The 23707-nt window shown below is 40.0% G+C and overlaps 6 protein-coding genes across 11 annotated transcripts in view; 4 read left to right on the top strand and 2 right to left on the bottom strand.

Annotated features, from left to right (window-relative positions):
* Positions 1-5656, top strand: part of LOC130692122 (dehydrogenase/reductase SDR family member 12-like) — a 70439-nt gene extending 64783 nt beyond the window's left edge. The window contains exons 2-10 of the mRNA XM_057515195.2: positions 3863-3985; positions 4064-4286; positions 4350-4445; positions 4502-4626; positions 4688-4823; positions 4888-4952; positions 5029-5038; positions 5100-5244; positions 5406-5656. Of these exons, the coding sequence (XP_057371178.1) occupies positions 3930-3985; positions 4064-4286; positions 4350-4445; positions 4502-4626; positions 4688-4823; positions 4888-4952; positions 5029-5038; positions 5100-5244; positions 5406-5521 (972 nt within the window). The 5' untranslated portion in view covers positions 3863-3929 and the 3' untranslated portion in view covers positions 5522-5656. The remainder of the gene's footprint in view (positions 1-3862; positions 3986-4063; positions 4287-4349; positions 4446-4501; positions 4627-4687; positions 4824-4887; positions 4953-5028; positions 5039-5099; positions 5245-5405) is intronic.
* Positions 1-23707, top strand: part of LOC130692099 (tectonin beta-propeller repeat-containing protein 2-like) — an 80572-nt gene that overhangs the window by 20891 nt on the left and 35974 nt on the right. The window lies entirely within an intron of this gene.
* On the bottom strand, positions 5557-9454 carry LOC130692105 (putative pre-mRNA-splicing factor ATP-dependent RNA helicase PRP1). Of its 2 annotated transcripts, XM_057515179.2 has the most exons (15): positions 9298-9454; positions 9116-9163; positions 8893-8997; positions 8688-8828; positions 8555-8629; positions 8384-8488; positions 7945-8323; positions 7629-7883; positions 7305-7563; positions 7054-7245; positions 6501-6640; positions 6268-6441; positions 6035-6197; positions 5847-5971; positions 5557-5783 (listed from the first exon to the last, which is right to left on the bottom strand). In XM_057515179.2, the coding sequence occupies exons 1-14, from the start codon at positions 9342-9344 to the stop codon at positions 5850-5852; spliced, it is 2205 nt and encodes a 734-aa protein (XP_057371162.1). In that variant the 5' UTR covers positions 9345-9454; the 3' UTR covers positions 5557-5783; positions 5847-5849. The 2 variants fall into 2 exon arrangements, with proteins under 2 accessions (XP_057371162.1, XP_059351853.1); XM_059495870.1 differs by lacking the exon at positions 9116-9163 and having other exon boundaries at positions 9298-9447.
* Positions 9886-21614, bottom strand: LOC130692098 (mitogen-activated protein kinase kinase kinase 4-like). 4 transcript variants are annotated; one of them, XM_059495859.1, is made up of 23 exons: positions 21597-21614; positions 18872-19319; positions 18577-18814; positions 18308-18498; positions 17918-18233; positions 17559-17828; positions 17260-17497; positions 16846-17194; positions 16643-16780; positions 16301-16566; positions 16015-16241; positions 15811-15945; positions 15655-15746; positions 15406-15594; positions 15033-15347; positions 14789-14969; positions 14581-14718; positions 14333-14515; positions 10856-11212; positions 10672-10794; positions 10500-10606; positions 10257-10436; positions 9886-10161 (listed from the first exon to the last, which is right to left on the bottom strand). In XM_059495859.1, the coding sequence occupies exons 2-23, from the start codon at positions 19298-19300 to the stop codon at positions 10090-10092; spliced, it is 4734 nt and encodes a 1577-aa protein (XP_059351842.1). In that variant the 5' UTR covers positions 19301-19319; positions 21597-21614; the 3' UTR covers positions 9886-10089. The 4 variants fall into 4 exon arrangements, with proteins under 4 accessions (XP_059351842.1, XP_057371151.1, XP_059351840.1 ...); XM_057515168.2 differs by lacking the exon at positions 21597-21614 and adding an exon at positions 19390-19722; XM_059495857.1 differs by lacking the exon at positions 21597-21614 and adding an exon at positions 19390-19700 and having other exon boundaries at positions 18872-19316.
* LOC130692107 (fibrinogen C domain-containing protein 1-like) lies at positions 11624-14283 on the top strand. The gene is made up of 10 exons (XM_057515181.2): positions 11624-11897; positions 11976-12097; positions 12159-12307; positions 12373-12590; positions 12670-12808; positions 12887-13026; positions 13094-13242; positions 13317-13448; positions 13510-13769; positions 13846-14283. Exons 1-10 carry the CDS (start codon positions 11669-11671, stop codon positions 14132-14134), a joined length of 1827 nt encoding a protein of 608 aa, XP_057371164.1. The 5' UTR covers positions 11624-11668; the 3' UTR covers positions 14135-14283.
* Positions 20627-22549, top strand: LOC130692112 (uncharacterized). 2 transcript variants are annotated; one of them, XM_059495887.1, is made up of 3 exons: positions 20627-20917; positions 20992-21147; positions 21618-22549. In XM_059495887.1, the coding sequence occupies exons 2-3, from the start codon at positions 21003-21005 to the stop codon at positions 22214-22216; spliced, it is 744 nt and encodes a 247-aa protein (XP_059351870.1). In that variant the 5' UTR covers positions 20627-20917; positions 20992-21002; the 3' UTR covers positions 22217-22549. The 2 variants fall into 2 exon arrangements, with proteins under 2 accessions (XP_059351870.1, XP_057371170.1); XM_057515187.2 differs by having other exon boundaries at positions 20628-20917; positions 20977-21147.

Here is a 23707-nt window from a genome sequence, read left to right as displayed (position 1 = left end):
TGCAAATTTTGTTTCTTTCACTGTCTGTTTTCACACATTACATTTATCATCTTTTTTTTATTTAGCTTTCTCAATTCTCGTTTATTGTTTATGCCACGTTTAATGGTAAGCATTGTTTCCTGTAAGCATAGTTCATCTGTAAGCATTCAATTATTATCCAGGGATCGAACCCTAGATGTTCGGCATTCCGCGCCGATGCTTTACCAATGAGCCATGAATCATATGATGTCAAGTTGGCTTTTTTCTAGTCGCTTGCGGACTTGTATTAACACTTTGAATAAAACTGAAATGCAATACTGCCATATTATTTTCTCCATTGAGATGTAGATTTTTATACATCTAGTAAGGTTTGAACCCAGGGTAACAGTTATCGCAGCTGAATGCTCTACCACAGAGCTATGGACATTATAAAAGCAATACAAAGATAAACATATAGTTGTGAAAGACTGCATAAACATCCTAGACGATAACATATGATATGCAATAATAAAAAATCTAGATGTATCTCGTGGCTCAATGTTAGAGCATCGGCGTTGCACGCTGAATGTTTGAGGATCGATTCCCATGCCAGTAAAACAATATACAAATACAAAATTACTTCAGAAAATATCAAGATATTACACGTTGTTCCTTGTCTAAGTTCATGAATTCAAAAAGTGTAATAAATAATAATTGAATACTTACAGATAAACGATACAACGGTGGCAAAAACAATAAAATTGAATTGTGCAAAGCTGAATAAAAAAAAATTGATAAATGTAATGTGTGAACACAGACAATGAAGGAAAATGATGACAATGAAGTTTAAAACAAAATTTGCAAAAAATTTTTTATGAAAAAAAAATTTATTGAGAATTCTCTGCACGTTACAATTATTTTTGCAACTTTAAAAAGGCACAATAGCCCTTTCAAAAGTTGCCGTCAACCCAGGCAGGGGGAGACACTGCCTTGTTGACCCACCGGGGAGATTACCCGGTGATTGGCTAAGAGAAGCCGGAAGAAGAGCTGAAGATTTGGAACATTTTTACAGGAGCGATTAACCTTTAGTTCGGATTTGTGGGTAGCCACAGAGCCCTCCGTGAACACATCATCGGACTAAGCGGACATCCACGTCCCCTTTCCGGCCAGAGCCCTCCAAACCTCGGTATATGTTGTTTTTATATATACCGTACAGTAGGGGCATGACCCCCTACGGGCTTATTACGAGTCAAGGGGAAACGGGGCTACGGAAAGGAAGGGAGCCCAGATATGCACTTCAATTTTTTAAATATAAAATACCGTCTCGGGAATCCAAATTAAGTATAGAAATGTCATGTCATCCATTCAATCATTACAATTTATTCAGTGTCTTGCCCCAACCAAGAATCTTTTCAGATCCAATGTTACTTTTAACCTATGCTGAGAAAAGAAAAACAACACCATTAAGCATCTCAATTGTAGCTCATGTGACTTACATGACATAGATTCAACTTCTGGCAGAAGCTTGGGAAAGGCCATACAAATTGCAGTTGAAAATCATTGTATAAGGCTCTTGAATGATAAAATAGCACCCCTAGAATGTTGCATTGTTGATAGTTGTGTTCCCAGTATGCTGAAAATCCTTTCCTAGTGGATAAATTTTTTTTTAAGATTAGACATGGTTGGCAAAAAGCAGGAGAAATGCTTTGTCATAAATTTAAAAAATTTTCAAGAAAATTCCTTTCATACCTAAAGAGTCCATGTATGATGTTCATCGCTGCAATGCCAACGAAATGAAACATCTTTAGGGCCATTTAAGTACCCAGCTTCACCAACACTCTGAACGTAAAGGACAAGTTGTTCTTTAGCAAGAGAAGCAGAATTATTTGAGGCTTCTAGCTGTGACAGAACTATAAAGGATTGCTGTTACACAGGATTCATTCACACAAGATGGTACTTCTCATTAGACAATTTGCATACTCTATTACTTTACCTCATACCTTAATGGTAATGCACTCAGTGTTTTTCAACTGTAGGCTGACTTTTCCATCCTGTAACACTTCCAGAGTTGACTTGATCCCCTGCTAAAATTCTGTCAATGCAAAATAATAGCATTAAAAATACTTTTTCAATAGACAAAAAACCGAAAAGTACCTAATCCATGTTTTATGTTGAACTCGTGCCATATCTCGGTTTCCATACCACACCCATTTTCAGCCCAAATACGGTCCCACAATTGTTCACTTCCTTCGCTGCATGGACTTATTACTAACAATTCTTTTAGTGCAGCACTAAAAGAATTTAACTTTAACACACTGTCAAGTGGTAGACTGAATAACTAAACAATAAATAATTGTTTGTTAAAATTCTATACTTAATTTGAATTCTTATTTGAAACGTTTTGGTACCTGACTGTGTTCGCCTAATGCCAATTCATCCTCATGTTCAGTTAGGGATGAGTTTGGAAAAACCTCCTTCACTGTTTGGAAACTGTTCTGTTCCAATTTGTTCTTTTCCCCTAGGTGAGCTTGTAGACTCAAAATTTGAGCTACAAAACACAAATGAATAAAAGCAAATAAATAGAATCATTACATACATCAGGCCTTACCATCCTTAGCTTTGCTGTTATCTAATATTTTGTGTTGTTCCAATAATTGGGCCTGCAGCTTCATAACTTGATCTAATAAACAATAATTAATAATTGAAAACCAATATAATAATGTTTATACTTACTATTCTTTTGTTGTATTATCTTATCCATTTTTCAATTGTTCCTCCAGCCACGCGTTATTCTCCATCCACGCTACTGAACTAACTGCGAATGGCATCCAATGGACTGAAATTGCGTACGCCAGTAATAACGAGTCTGAGCGGTAGATGGCTACGTGTCGGAAAAAAAGAAAAAAGTGCGCTTTTTTTTTTTTTTTTTTGTGTAAAACGGATTGCCATAAAAACGGATTGCCATATACGGATTGCTATATTCGTCTGTTGAAAAAATTTGATCGGCGATTAAATTTCTTAGCGATTGTTTTTCCGATTACTTTTGACCGCCATCTAGCAGTAAGAAAATAACTTGCCATTGTTTAAATTGAAAAAATTGAAACAAGTGAAAATTAAAAAAAAGCGTCTGCTACAAAAATGACAAAGCTATGAGTAGACTTTCATATAGTCTCATCTACCGTTCATAGATGTCGCTAAATAATCGTGAAATAATCGCGATTAAAAATTAAGTTTTTTCCACTTTAATCGCCGATTTCGATCATTTTAAAATAATTTGATCGCCGATTAAAATTTTTAATCGAAATCGCAATCGTGATTAATTTTCAATCGCGATTACGGCAGGTCTGGTTTGACGACATAACAAACCACTTTATCGAAATCAGCGTTTAATTTTGAATGTTCTGCGTGATTTTTATCGTATTCTAGGAGTTTTCATTTTTTTGCGGATTTTGAAGTGGGAAGGCCTTCCATGTGGTATAGCCTTCCACTTTTTCATTTTTGCTAATTTCAAAGTTTGCTGAAATTACATAATTTCGATTCAAATTGAATGGTAATCACGGAAATCAAGTTTGTTTTTCAATTGGCTTTATAGTTTCCGAACGAAACGTAAAAAACTAATTCGAATGTAGGGGCGCTAACAGGCAATTGCTTTTTTATTATTTTAAAAATGCCTGGTTTAACGAGAAAACCAATAACTTAATCAAACTCAGGGGCTGTCAATAACTGGTGCTGGTCAAAATCGTCCGATGAGCCAAATTCTGTAATTCATCTTTCAGCCGATAGATGGAAGAGCGTTTTTTGTTATTTTTTTTTTTACGTAACCAGGTTGATATGTGTTATCTGGGTCTTGCTTACATTTCGTTTATATAATGCTTGCTATCTTCTAGGGGATCTCATTCTTTAGAATTTGTCATAGAATTGGTGGGAATCATATTTACTTTCACATCAATAAAAACCCCAAAAGTCTTTTAATGTCGTTCTATAGAAACGCTGTATGGTTTGCCAGAGGATTGCGGGATTATACCAAGTAAGAATGTTTTCAAACACCTCGATGTTTTTGTGTTTGTATTTTACAACATATTTGTGTTTTAAAATTTCAATCTAGAGGGGGATATGAGTCAGCTAGTAAGAATTTTAACCCTGCTGATCTTGATCTCAACGTTGATTGTTCAGGAAAGTCATATATGATTACCGGTGGCAACAGTGGCATTGGTAAATGTATTGCTTTAGACATAGCCAAGAGAGGAGGAACTATTCATCTTGTATGTCGTAATAAAAAGTCAGCACAAGAAGCACAGTCTGAAATTCAAAAAGCTTCAGGGAACAATGTAAGTTATTTTCATTTTGTAGATCAAGATAATTTCATACATCATAAACATATATCCTTTCAGAATGTCCATATTCATCCACTTGATCTTTCTGATTCCAAAAGTGTTGTTGAATTTGGTAGGAGGTTTGTTGAGAGTGGAACAGAATTGAATGTTTTAGTAAGCTATAATAATAGTAGCTTGTAGATTGTTATACTTACATATTTGGATAACAGGTGAATAATGCTGGCTGTATGATAAACAACAGAGAAATCGATAGCAATGGAAATGAAAAAAATTTTGCAACAAATACTTTAGGGACCCATTTGCTAACAACATCCCTTATTCCTCTGTTGTCCAAGTATAAAATCGAAAGACATTAATATAAGAGATTTTTGTATACTAATCACAATTTCAACTAGAGCTACCCAACCTCGAGTGATAATTGTGTCAAGTGGCGGCATGCTGGTACAGAAACTGAATGTTGATGATTGGCAATTAGAAAAAGAAAAGAAATTTGATGGAACCATGGCATATGCTCAGAACAAAAGGCAGCAGGTGCGAATTTCTTGGTGTGGTACGCCTGACATGGGGTTTAGTAGCTACTTTTGCAATTGTTTAGGTGGTAATGATGGAACAGTATGCCAAACAGTATCCAAATATTCATTTTTCGGCGATGCATCCAGGGTAGTCAAATTTTTGCAAAAGTTTACCAGTTATTTTTTAAAAATCACGTGACTAATTTTTTTTTTTTATTATATAGGTGGGCTGATGTAATTATTTTTTTAGTAATAAATCAAAGTGTTTTAAATTAATACATTTTGACGTTCTTAGACACCCGCAGTTCGTTCCTCAATGCCAGATTTTTATGAGAAAATGAAAGATCGTCTTCGTACCGCTGAACAAGGGGCTGACACGGCTACCTGGTTAGCTATATCAGAAGCTGCTTTACAGTTCCCATCTGGCTTGTTCTTTGAGGGTGAGTCCATTAAGCATAGACTTCAAGAGATGCAAACTTTTGTGACGTAAAGGGATAGGATAGGCAATATGTTGGGTATTTAGAAGCAAGTAAAAATTGCTGTGATATAGAAATAACAACAGAAGACAGCTCTGAATTACGTCGTAATTTTTTCTTTACAGATCGCCGTCCTGTACCAACTCACTTACCATTGGCGTGGACGCGCTCAACAAAAGAAGAAGAAGCTAAATTCATGGCGAAATTGGCTGCCCTAACCGAACAATTCACGAAAAACTAACCAAAGTTTTTGCGAGAAGCTCGGTGTGTTGAAACTTCAACTGGAGGAAATGATACCACATATATTGTCATTTCAGTGTTTTACATCAATGCAACATGGGCATGTTTCATTCACGATTACAAGTGTTTTACTCGACTGCTTGTTTTCAAAATTAATATTAGAATAAGCGGTCACTGATTTTGGTGAAAGAAGCCGGAATGTCTTCCCCTATTCAGTGAATGGAAACTGATGGCCAGTCGATTTTACAGATAGTTTTGTTAACCTTGTAAAAATAACTGGATCTCAGTTTTTATGAACCCCAAATGCTACAAAATTCATCATCTACCTTTCAATTGCGATATTCCCGACTCTCGAGGCGGTTGATAATCTGTTCAAGTTGTCTTTTTGCCGGACCTTCCGGAAAGTTACTCATATCGTAATAAGATGGGGCAACCTTGATCAGCCATTCCGCTGTGAGGAAAAATGATTATAAAATCTGTTAAAGTAGGATGAATACAGTGTCCTCTGACTCACGTTTGACATCGGTGCAAGTTCGTATATAATTTTTAGTGGTCAAAACAAATTCATTGTAAATAACCCACTCCGGTTTGTGGTCTAAACATGTAGAAGGGTGTAGCTGTACAACTTGGTTATCTTTTATAGTCTGGTAGTGCCCTGTCCGTTCCAGATGGGCAACCTAAATAAAACGAGAAAAAAAAATTCCGTTAAATCATTATTGAGTGGAAGAGTTTGAAATTTTTGTCTACCTGCATGAAGAAGCCGCTAATGAGCGCTTTACGGATATTGACATAGTAGTCTTTCGAGGTAAATTCTGTGGAGGTACGCTTCAAATTGAAACGATCCATTATGCGGGAGAGTTGCTGTCGTACATTGTCAGCAGATTTCATTGAGCGGTAGTTAACAAAATTGTCATAGCACCACTGGAAAACAAAAGGAATTATATTATCAATTAGTTTGAGACAACGGACGAAAGTAGTACCTGTGGATCTTCCATGTTCTGTTTAAATGCATGATAGACGTTCAACATAGTTAAATGATCACCGTCAATGTGTGCAAAGCGCATCTTAGCTTCATCCGCAGCTTTCTTGGCTTCCAGGGGGCGCATGAAAACTTGAGGGACTGTATTCCGATGTCAGCAATGTAGATCAATCCAAACAATGAAGTGATGGCAAAAAATTGGAGGAGAGAAAAAGAGAAAGAGACGGAAGTGGGGCCCCACATTTTTCAAGAAGACCAAAAAAATGGGAAGCCCGCGCGTCCCGACTTCATGTTTAGTTCTGTTCACCTGGCAAGAGGATACAATAAAAGAGCCTATCGTTTCTACTCCTTTCTATACCCCTAAATTGTCCACACTCTGTGCCTAGGAGAGTATGCCAATGTCCTTCGTCCTAGAAGGAACAATTCAAACCCACAGACACCACGATTAAGACGAAACAAAACAAATGCTAAGCAAGCTACCCTATGGTTCCCGGTTATGAAAGTTCAGTCGGCATAAAATTATAAAAAGATATCTAAATTAAATTATGCCTTACCGGAAAGCATTGCCGTGATGGAAAGGATTTCGTTCGAACAGTTGAATTCTGTTGAGGCGATCAACATTTTGGCAAGTTGGGGATCTAAAGGAAATTCAGCCATGATAGCTCCGAGTTCCGTCATATTACCATCATCATCCAAAGCTCCAAGATAATTCAGTAACTCTAACGCTCTCATCAAAGTCTCAGGGGCTGTAGACATTTAAACATTAGAGCCATATAGAGAATGCTAAAATTAGTAAATAACACACCTGGTGGGTCCATGAAATCAAAGTGGACAAGATCGTCAATGCCAAGTTTTTTCAGATTGATAACAACTGATCCCAAGTTCGAACGAAGAATTTCAGGGTAAGTGTTGTCCTGCATCTCTTGTTTGTATGCCTTCTCCGTGTACAGACGGAAACACTTGCCTGGCCGGGTACGTCCGGCACGACCAGCACGCTGCTGCGCCGATGCTTTACTGATTGGAGAAACGAGTAGGGATTCGACACGAATACGTGGATTGTAAACCTAATAAGGCAGCCACCAAAGTAGTGTTAAAAAGACCAATTATTCTAACCGAGTTTGAATTTTACCTTTTGTTTAGCAAAACCAGGATCAATAACGAAAACCACACCGTCGATGGTAAGCGATGTTTCAGCGATGTTTGTGCTGATCACCACCTTACGGCCAATAGCTCCGTTAGGCCTGACTGGCGGAGCTGATTCGAAAATCCTTTGTTGCAAATTTGGTGGCAAGGTGGAATACAACGGGATACATTTCATCTCTCCTACCTCAGGGCCGAGGTTGTCAGTTTCGCGTTTCAGTCGTTTGCACGCTTCATCGATTTCCTGCCCAGCATAAAACTGTATGTAATAATTGATCAAATATCTCTCACCATCAAATGCAAACCTCTTGGCCCGTGAGAAAGAGAAGAATATCACCAACGATATCTTCGCACATGTGAATCTGCATTACTGTGCGAATGGCTGCTTCGAGATAATCACGTTCCGGTTCAGGAGTGTAAAAGATTTCTACCGGATGTGTTCGACCAGGCACATTCATCAGGGGTGCGTTGTCAAAATAAGATTGAAACTTTCCCGCGTCAAGGGTAGCTGACATGATAACTAGTTTAAGATCTTTTCGCTGTTTAATGACTTCCTTCAAAACACCCATTAGGATATCGGTTGCAAGTGTACGTTCGTGAGCTTCGTCCAATAAAACGATCTGATACCCATCTAAGAGTGGATCTGACATTGCTTCTCGCAACAACATACCGTCTGTCATGTACCTAAATAAACACAAAATTATGTTTAGAAATAAGATTTTTGATTTATAAAATTTTCAATACTTAAGGATAGTTTTAGGAGAGGAGCAATCTTCGAAACGGATGCTGTAACCAACTTCTTGCCCCAAAACAACGTCCATTTCGTCGGCAACGCGTTGAGCCACCGACCTAGAAAAAAATGATTAAAATTGTCAGACATACGTGTTTCGATAAAAAAAAAAAAAAATATAGTACATTGCGGCAACTCGGCGTGGTTGAGTACAAGCAACTCCTTTCTTTACCCCTAACTTCCGAGTGAACTCAGCAGACCTGTCAGAAAATAAATTTTTGTAAAACATAGTTCTATTGGAATGTAAGAGTTGCTTACCATTGAGGAATTTGAGTAGTTTTTCCTGATCCTGTTTCACCAACTAAAACAATAGTTTGATTGTTTTCCAATAACTCAAAAAACTTGTCTCGATATTCCCACACAGGGAGGCCAATACGTTTTCGATAAATGTCATAGTACCTAACAGAGGTTTAAAGAAATTCGTAACAAAATAAAAAAAAAATGACTTGTACATGACACATACTTCTGTGTGTAGGGTAGCCCTGTAAGTGGGTTTAATGTTAGTCCAGGCTTAGGTGCTGGTACATTTGTTGCCAAAGAAATGTTGGGTTTTGTTTCCATAACATTCCTGAAAACAGATGTGTTGAGAAGACTTTTGTAGCATGACAAAACGACTTATTTGAACAAATAAAAAACCATAAAAACAATGGCTTAAACTTAAGAAAATAAATAAGCACACGGCTTACTTTTCCTTATCAACGTCACTATCCTTATTCCTTTCGCCGGATGCTCGACTACAACGAAAAGAAAATCGTTTTTAAGCATGTGAAAAAATAGTTGTTTCAGATGCTAAACTGCACCATGCTTGTGCATTGTATAATAAAATTATGGACTTCTTTTCAACGTGTGCTATGGTAACAAGACTTACGATTTTTTACTGAGCTTGTCATCTACTTCAATGCGCCTTTTAGACATTCCTACAGATGAAGATACCGATGTAACGATATATTGTGAAGAAACAAATGGAAACACGTTTTAACAGACACGTTCGGAGTTTGGACAAGTGCTTGCAGACGCTACTAACTCCATGCAGACGTGCGCGTTAATAAAATTACGCTAGATGGCAGCCGCTTTTGAGGCGGGAAACGCGAAATCCAGTTTTTGGTTCAGCCATGAAATATACCTCCAGGAATAGTCAACGAGGGTGGGGTTGAGTTGCGGCTGTTACGTACACTAGATGACGTTGCTGCCGCTACGAAATTGCCAGTACGCTCCGATAGTTTAAAGTGCACCAGTGTACTAACAACACAAATACCGCAGGAGTTTTAAAAAACCAATGGTTTATTGTTTACTCCACTGGAAGAATCTCTATCGATCGATCGGCTCGAATATTCGATCGGCAAAAAACTTATTACTTTCCTCTATGAGCAACATATACCGTACGACGGTCGCAAAATTAAAACACAGTAACCAATACCAAAAAATTGAACAAAACAGGTCTATGCATGACAATTGCTTGCACTTTAACTTATTCGTTTGTATTGCTCTTGTTACGTAAGAGTTTGGATCGGACATATACGTTATCCAAGTCCTATGACCAATAACTGACAGAGATTTAAAAGTAGTCAGAAAGAATAGAATATGAGGAATGTAAACAAAACAAGGAACTTCTGTTGTTTATAGAATCACAACTTTGTTTTTTAGAATTGCCGCTGCGCCATTAACGATTCGCCAAACTAGAAACCAAAGGATGAGTCACTGCAGAGTATGAAGGGTCATCCTCCTGATATACCTGGTAACAGCAATTTTTTTAAGATAAAAAAGAAAAGCTATGCCGGTAGTCAACAGGCACGGTTAGTATGGGATGAACTAATTTCAACTACTTACTTTTAGAAAATTGTGTTCAAGCAAATTGGCTGCGGTTTCTCTCTGCTTTGGATCATGTTGGAGAACATGGGAAAGAAACGCTTGGCCTTCCTCACTAAGCGTAGGTGGCGCGGGAGGGACTTCCCCCATACCAACTTTGAACATAATAGCATAATTGGATTCTAGCTCGTACCACGGTCTCTGCAAACGCGAAAAATATATATGATGATGGGTTTTCCGAATATCCTTGTTGAATCGGATTACTTTTCCTGTCGCCATTTCTATGACAACACAGCCCACGCTCCAGATGTCTGCTGCACGCCCGTGGCCCTCCGTCATCGTATGCATAAAAACCTCTGGAGCCATAAACGCTAAGCAAAATCCAGATTATAACAATTAATCTTGCCACTCATAGAACTATGCCAAATTCGTTTACCTTGAGTGCCAACAAAACCTTGCAGTTCTCCAAACATGGTCGTCTGGGATTTGATTTTAGCGGCACAACCAAAATCACCTAATTTCAAACAATTACCAACGTCAGTAAGGAAAATGTTGGCTCCTAAATACAATTTACAGATTAACTCGCATTTATTCATCATGGCGAACGCCAACAGTCGTACCTTTAATGTCTCTATGCACGATTCCATTTTCGTGCAAAACAACGACGGCCTCGAGAAGTTGGCGCGTGAAACGTCGAATGAGTTCTTCAGGTAGGCCTGTTTCGGTTGAAGCAACCAAATTTTCCAAGGTCCCCTCCGGACAGTATTCCATGAAGATTATCATTTCTTCACGATGAATTTCCAAGCCATAGTAACGAACCAGATGCGGGTGATGTATTCCTTCGAAAATATGCAATTCATCCACGACACTGCGGATGGTCCGATGATCATTGGGTTGCAGTGCAATTTCTTTCATCGCCATGAGTTCTCCCGTTTTGTTGTTCACCGCAACGTACACCTTTCCAAAGCGGCCTTGTCCTGAGAAAATAAAAACAAAAATACAGACAACACGAAATCAACTCGAATTTCTCGTAACTGAAATAGCAGTTTCTAGCTTAATGTGATGGTAAATATAGCCTTTCTTTTTACGGAGGGAAGCAACTGTTAGGGTGACGCAAATAGCTAACCGAACACTTTCATTAGCTTCCCGCTGGTCACGCTCTGCAGTGGGCTGGCAACCCAGCTTGTTATTTAGGCCCATTCTTATTAGAAGAAACGTAAATAAGCAACACAAGCATCTGGCGTTGTCGACTCGTTCGCCGTTGGTTGACGAACTAAACAACCTTTGAACTGGCACCGACAATCTTAAACAAAATACTCGAAATAGGCCGCCAGACCATCAACTCAGACGACAAGACAAAATATTCGATGAACGTCGGAGGAGAAACTTGAAGCTAAAAGGGTGCGATTAGTTGTGATTCGGCAGTCCCCAAGATGGGTCGCTCCTCTGCTGCGCTGGCATGTCGCACCAGCAGCGGGGCAATGCACTTTGCTTTGTTGTTGTTCCTTTTGAGTGCGAATTTCGTTGGAATCAAAGCTCAACACTACGACACAGGCACAAGTTCCGAAGAAAGTCGAGCTGATGACCGTGTGGGTCAAGAATTGGATACGGATGACGTGCGCAGATTACGGCCTTTCAACTTGATCGCTCCGCGGCCGGCTTGTGAGTTCCAGAATAAAAAAAATTTTCCAGAGCAAATACGTAACATAAAAAAAAAAATTCTACAACTGTCTCTCACAGCGAACGGTGTAGGAATTTCAACTACGCCCACAACTCTGACTGGAGGAATTTTGAATGATGTTGAACACGAACCAGGGCTACCTTGGCCCACGGTGACAATGCCAACGGCTACAACACCATCGGTATTTCTTTCAAATTTCAAACTGATAAAATTAAGTTAACTACATATCGAATTTTGTTCAGGTAAGCGCAGGAGGAACTGCGGACGAAGCAGGACCATCCTTCTCTGTCAGCCGTCTAATGGCTCATCTTCAGCGTGTTACTGAACGGATGACGTCGGTTGAATCTTTGCAAATACAGACATTACGCAAACTAGAGGGAATTGACTATCGGTGAGTGCCTTCCCATAGTTATCCCATGATCAAGAAAGATTTAAACGAAACTATTGGAACATCAGTTTAACGCGTGTTGAAGTACAAATGCAAGAACGGGGAGACACGGTGCGCAACCTGGCCGCCGACACTTCCCGGCGACTCCAGCAGTTAGAAGGCGACGTTGGGCGAATCGAAACTCTATTGGACGTCGTGCGCGATGAATCGATTGCAGTTCGCACCGGCCAAACTGAACTCAAACATATTCTAACGAAATCAGGCGGAGCCCATATGTCTGCTAGAAGTAAGCCATAATTTTCGTTTTTTGGTAACGCAAGCAAAAAGAAAAAAACATATTTGTATTTTAAAATGTGCAATTTTAGTGGCAGAGAGCGACGTTCCAGCCCCGCGTCTTCAAGTACTTTTGGGCGGAATGAACAGTCTTCGAGCGACGGCAAATAGCTTACGGGAGGAGCTAAACCTCATTAACAAGAACGTCAGCGTTCTGACCAACTTGACTAAGTATTTTCTTCTTTAAGAAATGAATGAAAACAAATTAATGGTAAATACAAACATGCTAATGTTCAATAATGTCTTGAGGATTTTTGAGCGACGCAGTGAGGATTTCGCCACAAAACAGGATATACAGCGTGGAATTACAACTCTCAAGAGCCAGGACTCTGCACCGGCCCGATCTCTCTCTCACTTTATACAACCTAATGGTTTTTGCCTTTCTCCAGGTAGAATTAAACTATCAATTGTTGGAGACCATTCCCAAACTATCTTTGAGTTGAATTTTGCTTACAGAGCAATCAGCTTTCCCGCGGGATTGTCATGACGCTCTCAGCAAAGGTGGGCGCCATTTACAGTCAGGCATCCAGCGCATTCAACCCTTTTCCTCGTCGGCTCCTTTTTTCGTTCAATGCGACATGGAAACTCGTGGAGGTGGATGGACAGTATGGCATTCAATTTGCTATTTGATGAACAAGGCCTTAACATTATCCTATCCCTCATTCTCTTTCTCTAACAGGTGATCCAGAATCGATTTGACGGCTCAGTTAATTTTCTACGAGGATGGTCTGACTATAAACATGGGTTCGGTAACATGGCTACCGAATTCTGGTTGGGTCTCGAGAAAATCCATATGATTACCAATCAAGGGGTGAGATGACAACTCAATCACGGACACCATTCAGAAAATGACACGATTTTCTTTCCAACAGGTCTACGAGCTGTTGATTGAGCTGACGGATTTCGGACTGAATCACGCTACGGCCCACTACACCGCCTTTGCTATAGGGTCTGACGCCGAAGGCTATGACATTCGCATTTTGGGAACTTACGAGGGCGATGCGGGTGATTCGCTTTCCTATCATACGTCGATGAAGTTCTCTACGGCAGACAACGATCAGGATCAATGGTTGGACGGTAACTGTGCCCGTGATCACACCGGTGGTTGGTGGTACCGAGGATGCGACACAAGGTAGTTTTGATTCCTAACGCTAAACAATGTTTTTTTCTTTTTAAATTTATATTGTGAACGCTATTGTGATATTTAGCAACCTAAACGGGCAGTATCTGAACGGTCCAGTTCCCCAAGAGTTTGAATATAAAGGGATGTACTGGTACGACTATCAAGGACCTCAATACTCTTTGATGAGGTCCAAGATCATGATTCGACCCTACTTCAACGCCGTGGGACTCGGTGCAGTGGCAGGTACTACTGTGAAACCTCGATCTCCGCAAGTGCCAGCCCCACCTGGTAATCAAGGTAAACCCACTTTTGGCCCAAAATTGCCAAACCAGCAAGGCCAGAAGCAAAAGAAGAAAAAAGAAATGGAGCAATAATCCGCCATAAAAACAGAAGCTTTACAATAACACTGCCAACCGGCTGGCCCAGGTGGACAACGCGAGACGACTACCCACTCTAGTCTTCTTACTTACAAATCTAACTGGGAAACCCAAATTTGACATTAAAATACACAGGCCCACTAGTACCTGAAAGGTCACATCGCGTTTAAAAGGGTTTAATAGTAAAAAGCTTACCGATTTTGACTCCACGTTGCCACGAGAATTGGACGCTCTTCAAACGGATGTGCCATTTGGCTTCTTTGGTTTGTCGGGATACTCGTCCGATCAATGTAGCCTCTTCCAATGCAGCATCACGCTGCGATTCGATTGCGTCTATGGAGCGGCTTACGCGCTGCTTCCACGGCAAAACATCATTTGCTAAAACAACGAATTCAGTGATTAACATAATTTACATAGCTACTGAAAAACATGACATTTACTACCGGAATCCCTTCGAGGTAGAGGAAAAAATGAGATCGGTAGTTCTTCTCTAGAAATATTCAAAGACATTTTTCTCGACATCATTGGGCTTAAAGAAGGTGAAAGGGCGTCTGCTGATAAACTGTTTGGAAAGACCGGTACTAAGTATTAAAAAAAAAAAACATGAGTACATCCTTACATTAACATTCAGTTGCTTTTAATTAGGCCTACTTGAGCTTTTGGAAAACCGGCGGATAACTGGAGACAAAGACTGTATTTTGGAACTATGATCCAGTGAGCCTATGACGTGATGCACACATTGGCTGACTGATTCTTTCAGTCGGCAAAACTCTTCATCAGAGAGATGGTGTGTAATGTCCGATTCGCAGGCGGTAACAAGAAACTCTAGTCCCTTGAAGTTCCAGAAAATGCATTAGTTATTCTGCATAGAGAACTCCATTACGAAAAAACATACCTGGGTAGCCCATTTGGGTCGAAGTCCACGGCCGCGTTCACTATGTTTCACAGTAAAACTCATCCATAAATTAGCCAGTTTGACTACATTGAGAGCTAGCTCAACGTTTGGTTTTCCAGAAACGAGACGCAGGACATCTTTGTTGAATTCGAAACCCAATTTGAAACAATGGCGTACAACTTCCTTCCATCGGCTTATTAGCGGTGCCTGTTCTACTGGGTCTAGAAGGTGTACGTTCAAATATTGGACGTTGCACTTATTCACCACATCTTCAATCGATTGAATAATTGTCTGGCTCAAGTAGATAACTTCATTCTATGAAAAACAATATCATTAAATACTTTTGAGTGAGTTAGCATTATTAGTATACAACCTTGAGCTGAAGGAGGGATTCAGCAACAACGTAATTCGATGGTCTATTCTCGTATCTTAATTCAAGACCAGGGCCGAGTATCTCCTGCACTTCGCGACGCCTAGCTGACAGATGAATAGCATTGAAAACAATTAGCAGTAACACTTCACGCTGGACGTGCGAACGCAGGATTGCGTCGTCTCTGAGGTTCTAAGAAATGTAAGAAGGATATTACACCTGGAACTGAGTATTCAGAAAACAGGCATATACATGAATCCGGACTGTTTCCCCCTTCCATAGAGTTTCAACTGTTTCGCCATCGCCAGTTTGTGTCTGAAGTAGTATCATATAGCCCTCGTTTTCTAACAACAACAACAAAATCATCATAAGTTGCGTCTCAGTGGCATAATATGAATTTGGGTGTACCTGCATCGTCTTCACTGGATTGAGAATAACGAGGAATCGATTCCTCCTTATCGTCGCTGGACCGCGGAGATGGCTCCGATCGTGAGGAAAGATCCAGAAGACAATGCAAATATTCTCTGTGACTTCGAAGGCTTTCTAGAAATCGAAAAAAGACAATGTGAAATGTTAGAAGAAACAGAGATACAAGTTCATGATTCTACAAACGGGGAACAAAAACTGCATAGTTGTCATTGTGTGGTAAAACTAGAAGGACGTGGCCAGTAATGGCAAGACGTTCCAGAAGTTCCGGAATTGGCACACTAATATCGAATTCGGCTGCTACTTCTAAATCTCTCCGGATCATTTTGGTAACTGACACAGCTTTGAGACACTGATCGCGAGCTTCTGAAAGAACTCGCTGGATACGCCGTAGTATGGTAAGTGCCATGTCCCTTAAAGAAGAAACGCAGCATATCAATTGTCTGTTATTCTTTAGATAAATAAAACATACTTTTCCGAGCGCTCATCCGTCTCCGAACCGCTAGTGTCTGACTGGAATTCCATACGGCGACGAATTCCGTCACGCAAGTATTTACCCGTTGAGCTTAACATCGATGAAGCGATTGCACAAAATGCGTTGCCAGCCAACATTTCGCCGCCGGGAATTTCTGAACACACGGACCGTGTGAAATTCCATTCTGATTCCAAGACATTCTTCTGTATTGCTCTAGTCGGCGATCCCATGCAAACCCATCGTTTTAAATAATCTAGATAAGCCTATGTGTGATAACAAAGAATTGTTGACTAAGAACTGAATACAAAGTTGCAATGCATTTGAACGAATTGGACTCACGCTTAGAGTTAACTTCAGAATATCATTAAATTCCTTTTCTAGGGCATTATGGAGTGAAACATCATAATCAGTCGGCATAACCGAATGGACATCTCTTCGATATTTTTGCTTGCAAATGACACCCACTTTTAGTCCTTCCTGTAGGTATTTGGAACAAGAATAGATGTTTTGATTTGTTGAACACTGCACTTTGTACATCATACCTTGAATTCTTGCATCAATTGGCGAATACTGAGGGCGGACGGCTCAGCCGGTTTTTGTTCCAAGCGAATGCATAAAGATTCCCTGATGACATCCATTGGCATTCGGCAAAGAAAGAGGTAGAGTGTTCGATACTGAGGTAATTTTAACGACTCGATCTCTTCAGACCAAGCTCCGTAGCGATGGAGTTCCCCGAGCTCCAGTGAACTTGCTTGACGATCGCCTCCCATTGGTTCTGATTCTTCATACAAGTAAGGAGACGTGGAGCAACTACTTCCCCTATAATGATCCGGTTTCAATAAGGATTCTTTTGCTCTCATCATGCTCACGCGATGGATGATGACAATCCAACTAGAAAGCAATTGCTGGTATTCATTTTCAATGTACTAATTTTCAAAACGAACAAAGAAACATACCGGAGCATTTTGCGTAGCCCTTTGCTTTTCAAAGCTCTCTCGATATAGTGTCTGTAAAGCAAACGGCCATCTGGCGTCTCCAGCCCTCCAGATTTGTAGGATTCAGACTCTGTCTCGGATGCTCCACCAAAACTGTCGAGGCGTAAATGCTCCGGCTTGGAACGCGGAATAAATGCGTCATCCCTGTAAAGATGATGTTCCGTAATGTATTCATGCTTGAGTTCGGCGTCGGCTTCCGCTGTCAAACCAATGGATAGTTTAACATATTGCGGGAAATAAGGCAAAACAAAGTAACTGACGCAGATCATTTCCAGAATATTCGCTCTTGCAGGATTCTGTTGGGCTTTCTTCCATGCGATGATGGTCATTTATTCGGTTCGCCGTAGACGGATCATTTTGAATAAAAAATTGAACTCGTGATTTTTCTCTTCTGAGTAATCTCTTTTTTGTTAAAAGAATCGGCGGGCTAGGTATTTCATCACTGCTTGGTCTATATCCATCCAATTCAGGAAGTTGACCGAAACTATCTCTTTCCTTGTCGATATCGATTTCCTCTTTGGCACTCTCCCCTAAAGGCAAACAAAAATGGGAAACGACAGTAATACGAGCATTAGCAAAGCTGAAAACTTTTAAATAAAAGAAGCCCTTGTGTATATACCATCGACGATTGGCCAAGCCGGCCACGTGGGCCAAGGAAGCCCCTTTGAACCAAGAGAGACGAGCATGTGACCGATGATGTCGATTTTCAGCTGCAACAAGCAAGTCACGTTGTACCAACACACAATTGCCTTGTGCCGATCATTAAACGCTGTGCTGCTGTAAAGCGGATAATCGAGACCCAACGCGCGACCAGAAGGGTAGAGCTCCTCCACGATCTCCAGTTCTTTTAGTAACGCTGAAATTTCGTACAATGCTTTGCTCTGATTGAGAGAACACATCTCGCAGAAAGCGTCCAAACAGCCAGGGCATGCCAACTACGTGGATATTGAACAACTCAACATTTAAAAATATAGTTCTGTAAAATTAGGAAGAGAACTGGGTTACTTACTGTTTCCTGGAACGACCCAGAAGCGCTGAACCGTGAATTATCCGACGAAGTCGGATAAAAAGGTTCGAATCGATATTCCATGATTCTCTTTAAGATATCAGGAATTTTTTTACGTTGGACATAAAGATAGTTATCCTGTTCTTGTGGGGTTCTGTCAGATATCCAAGCCTGCAATTCCAACCATAAGAGATCTGCCCCGCCCGATAAAGGATCCAGAGCAGTCGTCAGTTCCTTCTATAAAGAGACTTTCACTGTGATGAAAAGCTTACCTTTTAATTCACTTTGCCACAAAAGTTCTTCTTCACTTTTTTCTTGAGCTTCCTGAACGGTTGTTTTCTCCGTGGTATTAGACGATTTCATAAGATTTGTAAAATAATTTTGGAACTCTGTCCGGCTTTGGCATGAGATGATTTGCTTGCTCTGTTGGAGGGAATCGGTTCTCTTCACTTTGCGCGGCAATTTGATTAGACGGGAACACAAACTCATGAATCGATTGCGACTTTCAACCTTGTTTGGAATGAAATTGGTTAATTGCCTGTTGATAATGAACACTTTTGTATATACCTTTATTCCCTGATTGCTGGGGGTATTAATATCTGAATTTCCTTCTTCCTCACTTGCATAGCCATCCAAGAATGCTTTGTCTCCCATACTCATGGGTCCTCCATTGTCGGTGGATGTGATCCATTTCAATCTTCTTTCTGATACTCGTTGTTTGCTGGTTTCTCTCTGTTGCCATCTTTGTGTGACCAATGTTGACTTCTCCTTTCTATCATTTTCTAGTTTTTCAAGTGACAATTTGGGTGAATTCAGTACCCTGAGGTCTCTCCTTTTTTGCACTCCTTTAATATTTTGTCGGCTAGGTGGCGTAGATGAATATTTGTTGAAAGAGGAATCAAGCTCATCCTCAGAAGTAGAGAAACTGTCTTGGCTATCTGAGCTTTCAAAGCTCACTTTCGTTGCTGTTTTACTTCTCTGTTTGGGTACATCCATATCTTCTTTTCAGTGCCTGCTAAGAAATAATAACTGATTTACTAGCTACAAAATAACACGAGCACTTTTATAATCCTGGTTGTATATACTTCACATTAATTCCAACTGACAAGATAAATAGTTATGTGGGAAACTAAAATCCAATGTGATTCTATTTTCATTCTTTAACCACAATGTTGAAATCTCGGCTGGCCGTTTATCTCCCTAACCACAAACACCGGTTATGATAGGGCAAAAGCGACCGTCGGACTCGACAGATTGAGGCAAAGGACGGTGAAACGCGATAAGGCGCTCAAAAACACCCAACTGGACTGCAGTTTCACCGAAAGTGCACTGTTAATCATATGCGCCAACAACGACATTACGACGTTAGCAAGCGAGAAACCCTAAGAATGTTTTACTGCAAAGAAGCCCAATAAAATTTACGTTCAGGAATCGTACGCCAAAATAACGTTACCTAGGGCCGATGACCTTCATAGGTCTAATGTATTTCAGCTGACGTCTGCTATTTACTGTTTACAGGTGTTTGTTTTGCACTGTAGCTTCGCTCGATTCAAGTGCTTTCCACTGACCGGGCAGGTTGCTCGAGTGAAACTAATAACCGAAGAGGTGAAACTATAACGAACAATTACATAAAGAGACTGGTAACGACTACGCACATTTTTTTTTTTTTTTACAGATCCTTATTTTTACAAGAGCAATAAAACAAAAAAATATGTCGTCCCTGCCTTGCACGTATTTGTATCTGACTCTCCCATTGTTCTCAATTCTCATGTGTTCCAAAAATTTTGACCATATTTACCTTCTATTTTCAGTAAAAGGCTAACTGTTAATTTATTACGTAATTTTTTTTTTCAAAGGACTCATTGCAAAGGTGAACTAGTTACTTATCCCCATCTAGTTGTCTTTCAATAGCAATGGTTAAGTCAAGCCAGAAATCCCCAACCCCCCCCCCCCCAAAAAAAAAAAAAAAAAACTTAACTTCGTCTTAACTTTGTGCAGGTGACCATTTTATGAGAACTTTGCAATGTCGAAAATCTCGTCTTTGATCTCTGTCACGATAAGGATATCGTTGTTGTCTCAACCATGTCAGTTTGTCAAACTAATGATAACCTGCATGCCATTATGCTACTTAAGCTATTAAAGGTTTGCGTGTTTGCCATATTGCATCGTGACTTGTCCTATTGAGCTCGATTTTCAGTACTTAATTCCATCGAAAAGTGGGTTCCGCTGATTTGCTTGAAAACAAAGAAAATTTGTACCGCAACCATATCTTTTTATAAACGATGCGATGACATGGTTCGTGAAAATTAAAACGCACAACAGCTGATAAAATTGTTGCGTAAATTTCTGTAAGTGAATCAAGCAGAAAATAAGTTCCCCACTACCCCCTTTATATCGAAGCAGAAGCAATGAGATAACGGTTCCAGGTGCGAATCAACACGCCTAGGTAACCGCTGCCGTCGCAGATTCAATTCTGACCGTACAGGGCACAAGACCATATTCGTGAGCTCATGGCTAACGGGTCTCCCGTAGGCGTATAAGACACAATAACAAGATCTTGGCGCGCGCTCCTCCATCATCTCATCATTCTTGGAACGGCTTCAGTCAAGCAACGTACGTGTCACAAAGCACATCGTAGAGTAATTTGCCCTTTATCTGTGTCTTGGTTATAGTTGTGGACAGTTTAGAGGCAACAGCAATGAGCAGCTACTCGAACGACGAGAGCGAATCGCGACCTGAGTTATCTCCAACATCACCAGGATTCGGAGAATGTGGAGCAAGCGAGTGTGTGAAACTAGGTGTCAGTTATAACCGATTGGCCGCCATATCAAGTGGAACCACCAGTAAGTACCTTTTAATTGAATCTCTCAAGTAGAAAATGGATTGTTTCTACATCTTTCACAGAGTGTGTGTCTTTGCTTTTTAAAAAATGACAGCTGATTAGTAAACACTAACGGCCAGTCAAAAAAAAAAAAAAAAATATGATAATTCTAAGTGCTCGTGACTCGACACATCTTGACAATTTACTAGACTATAGCCAATGTTGGAAACAATGTTTACTGAAGAAGCCAAACTACTTTCTACCTTGAATAAACCTTTTTAACCATAAACAAAGTTAAATACAGTTTGTTGGTGTAAACCTGTTTCCTTTCTCCCCTTTGATTTTGAAATTCACAAAGCACATTGCACGCCGTTGGCGATAATGACAAGCTCACGTCAGCTGCTAATTTTAGATTGAACGTGCGTCACAAAGTAGATAAGATAAAAAAAAAAAAAAAAGAAAACAAGTTACCGGAAATGTTGATGATTGCAGGTTGTTTACCACTAATCGAACTACCAAAGAAGAAAGTCGATTTCAGTTCGGCAGAGGCTATTATACGACCTCTTTCTATCCACGGTGAGCCTTGGTCGAACCTCAGCGCAGAACTAAGCAGACGACAGAGCACGCCGCCTGACGTCACCGTTGTGGGGGATGTCATCGTCGAGCCTCCTGCCCCAGTTGAACGACGTGGCCGAATAGTTCAAATTCAACGCCACTTTAAGAAAGCATTCACTCGTCTTCGGAAAGTTTTCACCCAACCTTCTGGCACCACAATAAACAAATCTGAAGCCTCGGCTGCTGTGATTTTGCCTGTCAGACAACGATCTCTGGTTCGAACTGATTCCAGTGTAACGCACGCCAAACGACTGGCAGCTAAACGTAAGCGTCCTAATGTGACGAACACTGAACTTGCGGATACGGAATGGATCCGCCAGTTTCAGTTGCAAAAGTTAAGCACAGAATGCGAGCCGGAGAGCAACGAAATTACGTCTGAATTGCAGGAAATTTTTGATCAGTTAACGGTGAGCGTAAACAAGAGACCAAGACTTGATTCAACAGAACCTTACGTATGTCGAATCCGTTCCTGTTAATCGGGTCGTGGTCTTTTCATTCGGATCGCGTACGATTGAATAGTGAAGAGACAATTTGTATTAACTTACATTTGATTGATGTTACCCTTCGGTTAGTATCACCCATTCCTACCTCACTGTTACCACGATCAGAAATTGCATTAATTTTTTGAAAATTGATTATTCGTATTTTAACAGTTATTGCTTAAGCGTACAGCTGTATCTGACCACCAGCAAGTCATAACGAAGCGAGTCACAAAGCTATTCGTTAAAAACGACGCGGGTTATTGCGTTAATTGCACTTTGTGATAAGCGTGTGTGCTCTTGAATCCAAAAATTGCTTTTGTGATTTCATTGTCTCTGATGAAACGATTTCGCATGTTAGTTATGATTATTGATGATTATGATTATTGTTAATGATGATTGTTATTTTTTCTTTTCCGTTTTATTAAACACGCTATAAAGTTTCTAGAAACAAGGAATTAAACAACCCATCAGCCGGCTACATTCAATTAAGTCTCTGGTGACAGCAGTAAAAGGAGAAAGAGGATTTCAGGAAGGAAGAGGAGAGACAACAACAATGCGACCGGCTCTTCATCGCCGACAGTATTGAGGGAGAGAAGACCGAAAGTGAGAGAAGGAGACTAGCGCCAAAAAAAAAAAAAAAAAGAAAAAAAGTACTTCCAATATAAACTCCCGAGCGTGTACCAACAAATAGGGGGGAGGGGCGGGAGGAACGTAAACAAATCATATTTAAAAAAAAATAATAATGAAACAAAACAACAACAAGGTTATACGATCCCCAATAAATGTGTTGCTTTACATCCAACGGCGGGCTGCGAAAAAAAAAAAAACAACGAATAAAAACGAAATTTCTAAGTGAATTTTTTCGTACGCTTCTGGTACGTCCTTCAATTGGATGGAGGGGAGCCAAAAGGGAGGGCTGCCTAAATACAACACGTTCATGTATATATATTTATATTATGTCAGTCAACGAATGGAAGGTTATTGTGCTTGCCGATGGAATCAAAAAGATTTGTTTTGTTGGGAATATTTTTTGGGATTTTTTTTTTTTTTTCAAATCTTTTTATCTTCTTCTTTCCCTATCATATCGATATATATATGGGGGGAGGGGGGATAACGAATATGTTTTCTCTAAATCTATATGTATAAATAGAATATTTTCCAGCTTTAGTTTCACCTCTTTCTGCTTTCAAAGACTGGAACAGCAACATTCAAACAAAACAAAAAAAAAACAAACAAAAAAACGAGGGATAATTATCGCCACATTGCATTGGAAGAAGTACTCATCAATTGAAGGGGTGAAAAGAAAAGCGAGAGACAGAGAAGAGTTGGGTTGCCTTGTTTTCTGGAAAAATTCTGTACCATTGCTCAAACAACAGGAGTAGTTATATATGTGGTGAGTGGTGTAGTGGTAATATAGCAGTCGTATCTTTTATCCCACAATGGAAGGGCCAAAATAGAATTCATGAAAAGCAGATTGTTACGAGC

This window comes from Daphnia carinata, chromosome 1 (genome assembly GCF_022539665.2).
Source record: "Daphnia carinata strain CSIRO-1 chromosome 1, CSIRO_AGI_Dcar_HiC_V3, whole genome shotgun sequence".
In the NCBI taxonomy this organism is placed as follows: Eukaryota; Metazoa; Arthropoda; class Branchiopoda; order Diplostraca; family Daphniidae; genus Daphnia; species Daphnia carinata.
This window is presented reverse-complemented; position numbering and strand designations above follow the sequence as displayed.

Coding starts and splice junctions, on each gene's coding strand:
- LOC130692098 (XM_059495859.1), bottom strand. CDS start 19,300: ATGGATGTACCCAAACAGAGAAGTAAAACAGCAACGAAAGTGAGCTTT. Junction 15,946..16,014: donor CTATGCAGTTTTTGTTCCCC/GTTTGTAGAATC, acceptor TTCGATTTCTAG/AAAGCCTTCGAAGTCACAGA. Junction 14,719..14,788: donor CCGGTTTTCCAAAAGCTCAA/GTAGGCCTAATT, acceptor TTTAATACTTAG/TACCGGTCTTTCCAAACAGT.
- LOC130692112 (XM_059495887.1), top strand. CDS start 21,003: ATGAGCAGCTACTCGAACGACGAGAGCGAATCGCGACCTGAGTTATCT. Junction 21,148..21,617: donor CATATCAAGTGGAACCACCA/GTAAGTACCTTT, acceptor TGATGATTGCAG/GTTGTTTACCACTAATCGAA.
- LOC130692107 (XM_057515181.2), top strand. CDS start 11,669: ATGGGTCGCTCCTCTGCTGCGCTGGCATGTCGCACCAGCAGCGGGGCA. Junction 12,591..12,669: donor AGCCCATATGTCTGCTAGAA/GTAAGCCATAAT, acceptor GTGCAATTTTAG/TGGCAGAGAGCGACGTTCCA. Junction 13,770..13,845: donor TACCGAGGATGCGACACAAG/GTAGTTTTGATT, acceptor TGTGATATTTAG/CAACCTAAACGGGCAGTATC.
- LOC130692105 (XM_057515179.2), bottom strand. CDS start 9,344: ATGTCTAAAAGGCGCATTGAAGTAGATGACAAGCTCAGTAAAAAATC. Junction 6,198..6,267: donor TTAGCGGCTTCTTCATGCAG/GTAGACAAAAAT, acceptor CGTTTTATTTAG/GTTGCCCATCTGGAACGGAC. Junction 5,972..6,034: donor AACTTGCACCGATGTCAAAC/GTGAGTCAGAGG, acceptor TTTTCCTCACAG/CGGAATGGCTGATCAAGGTT.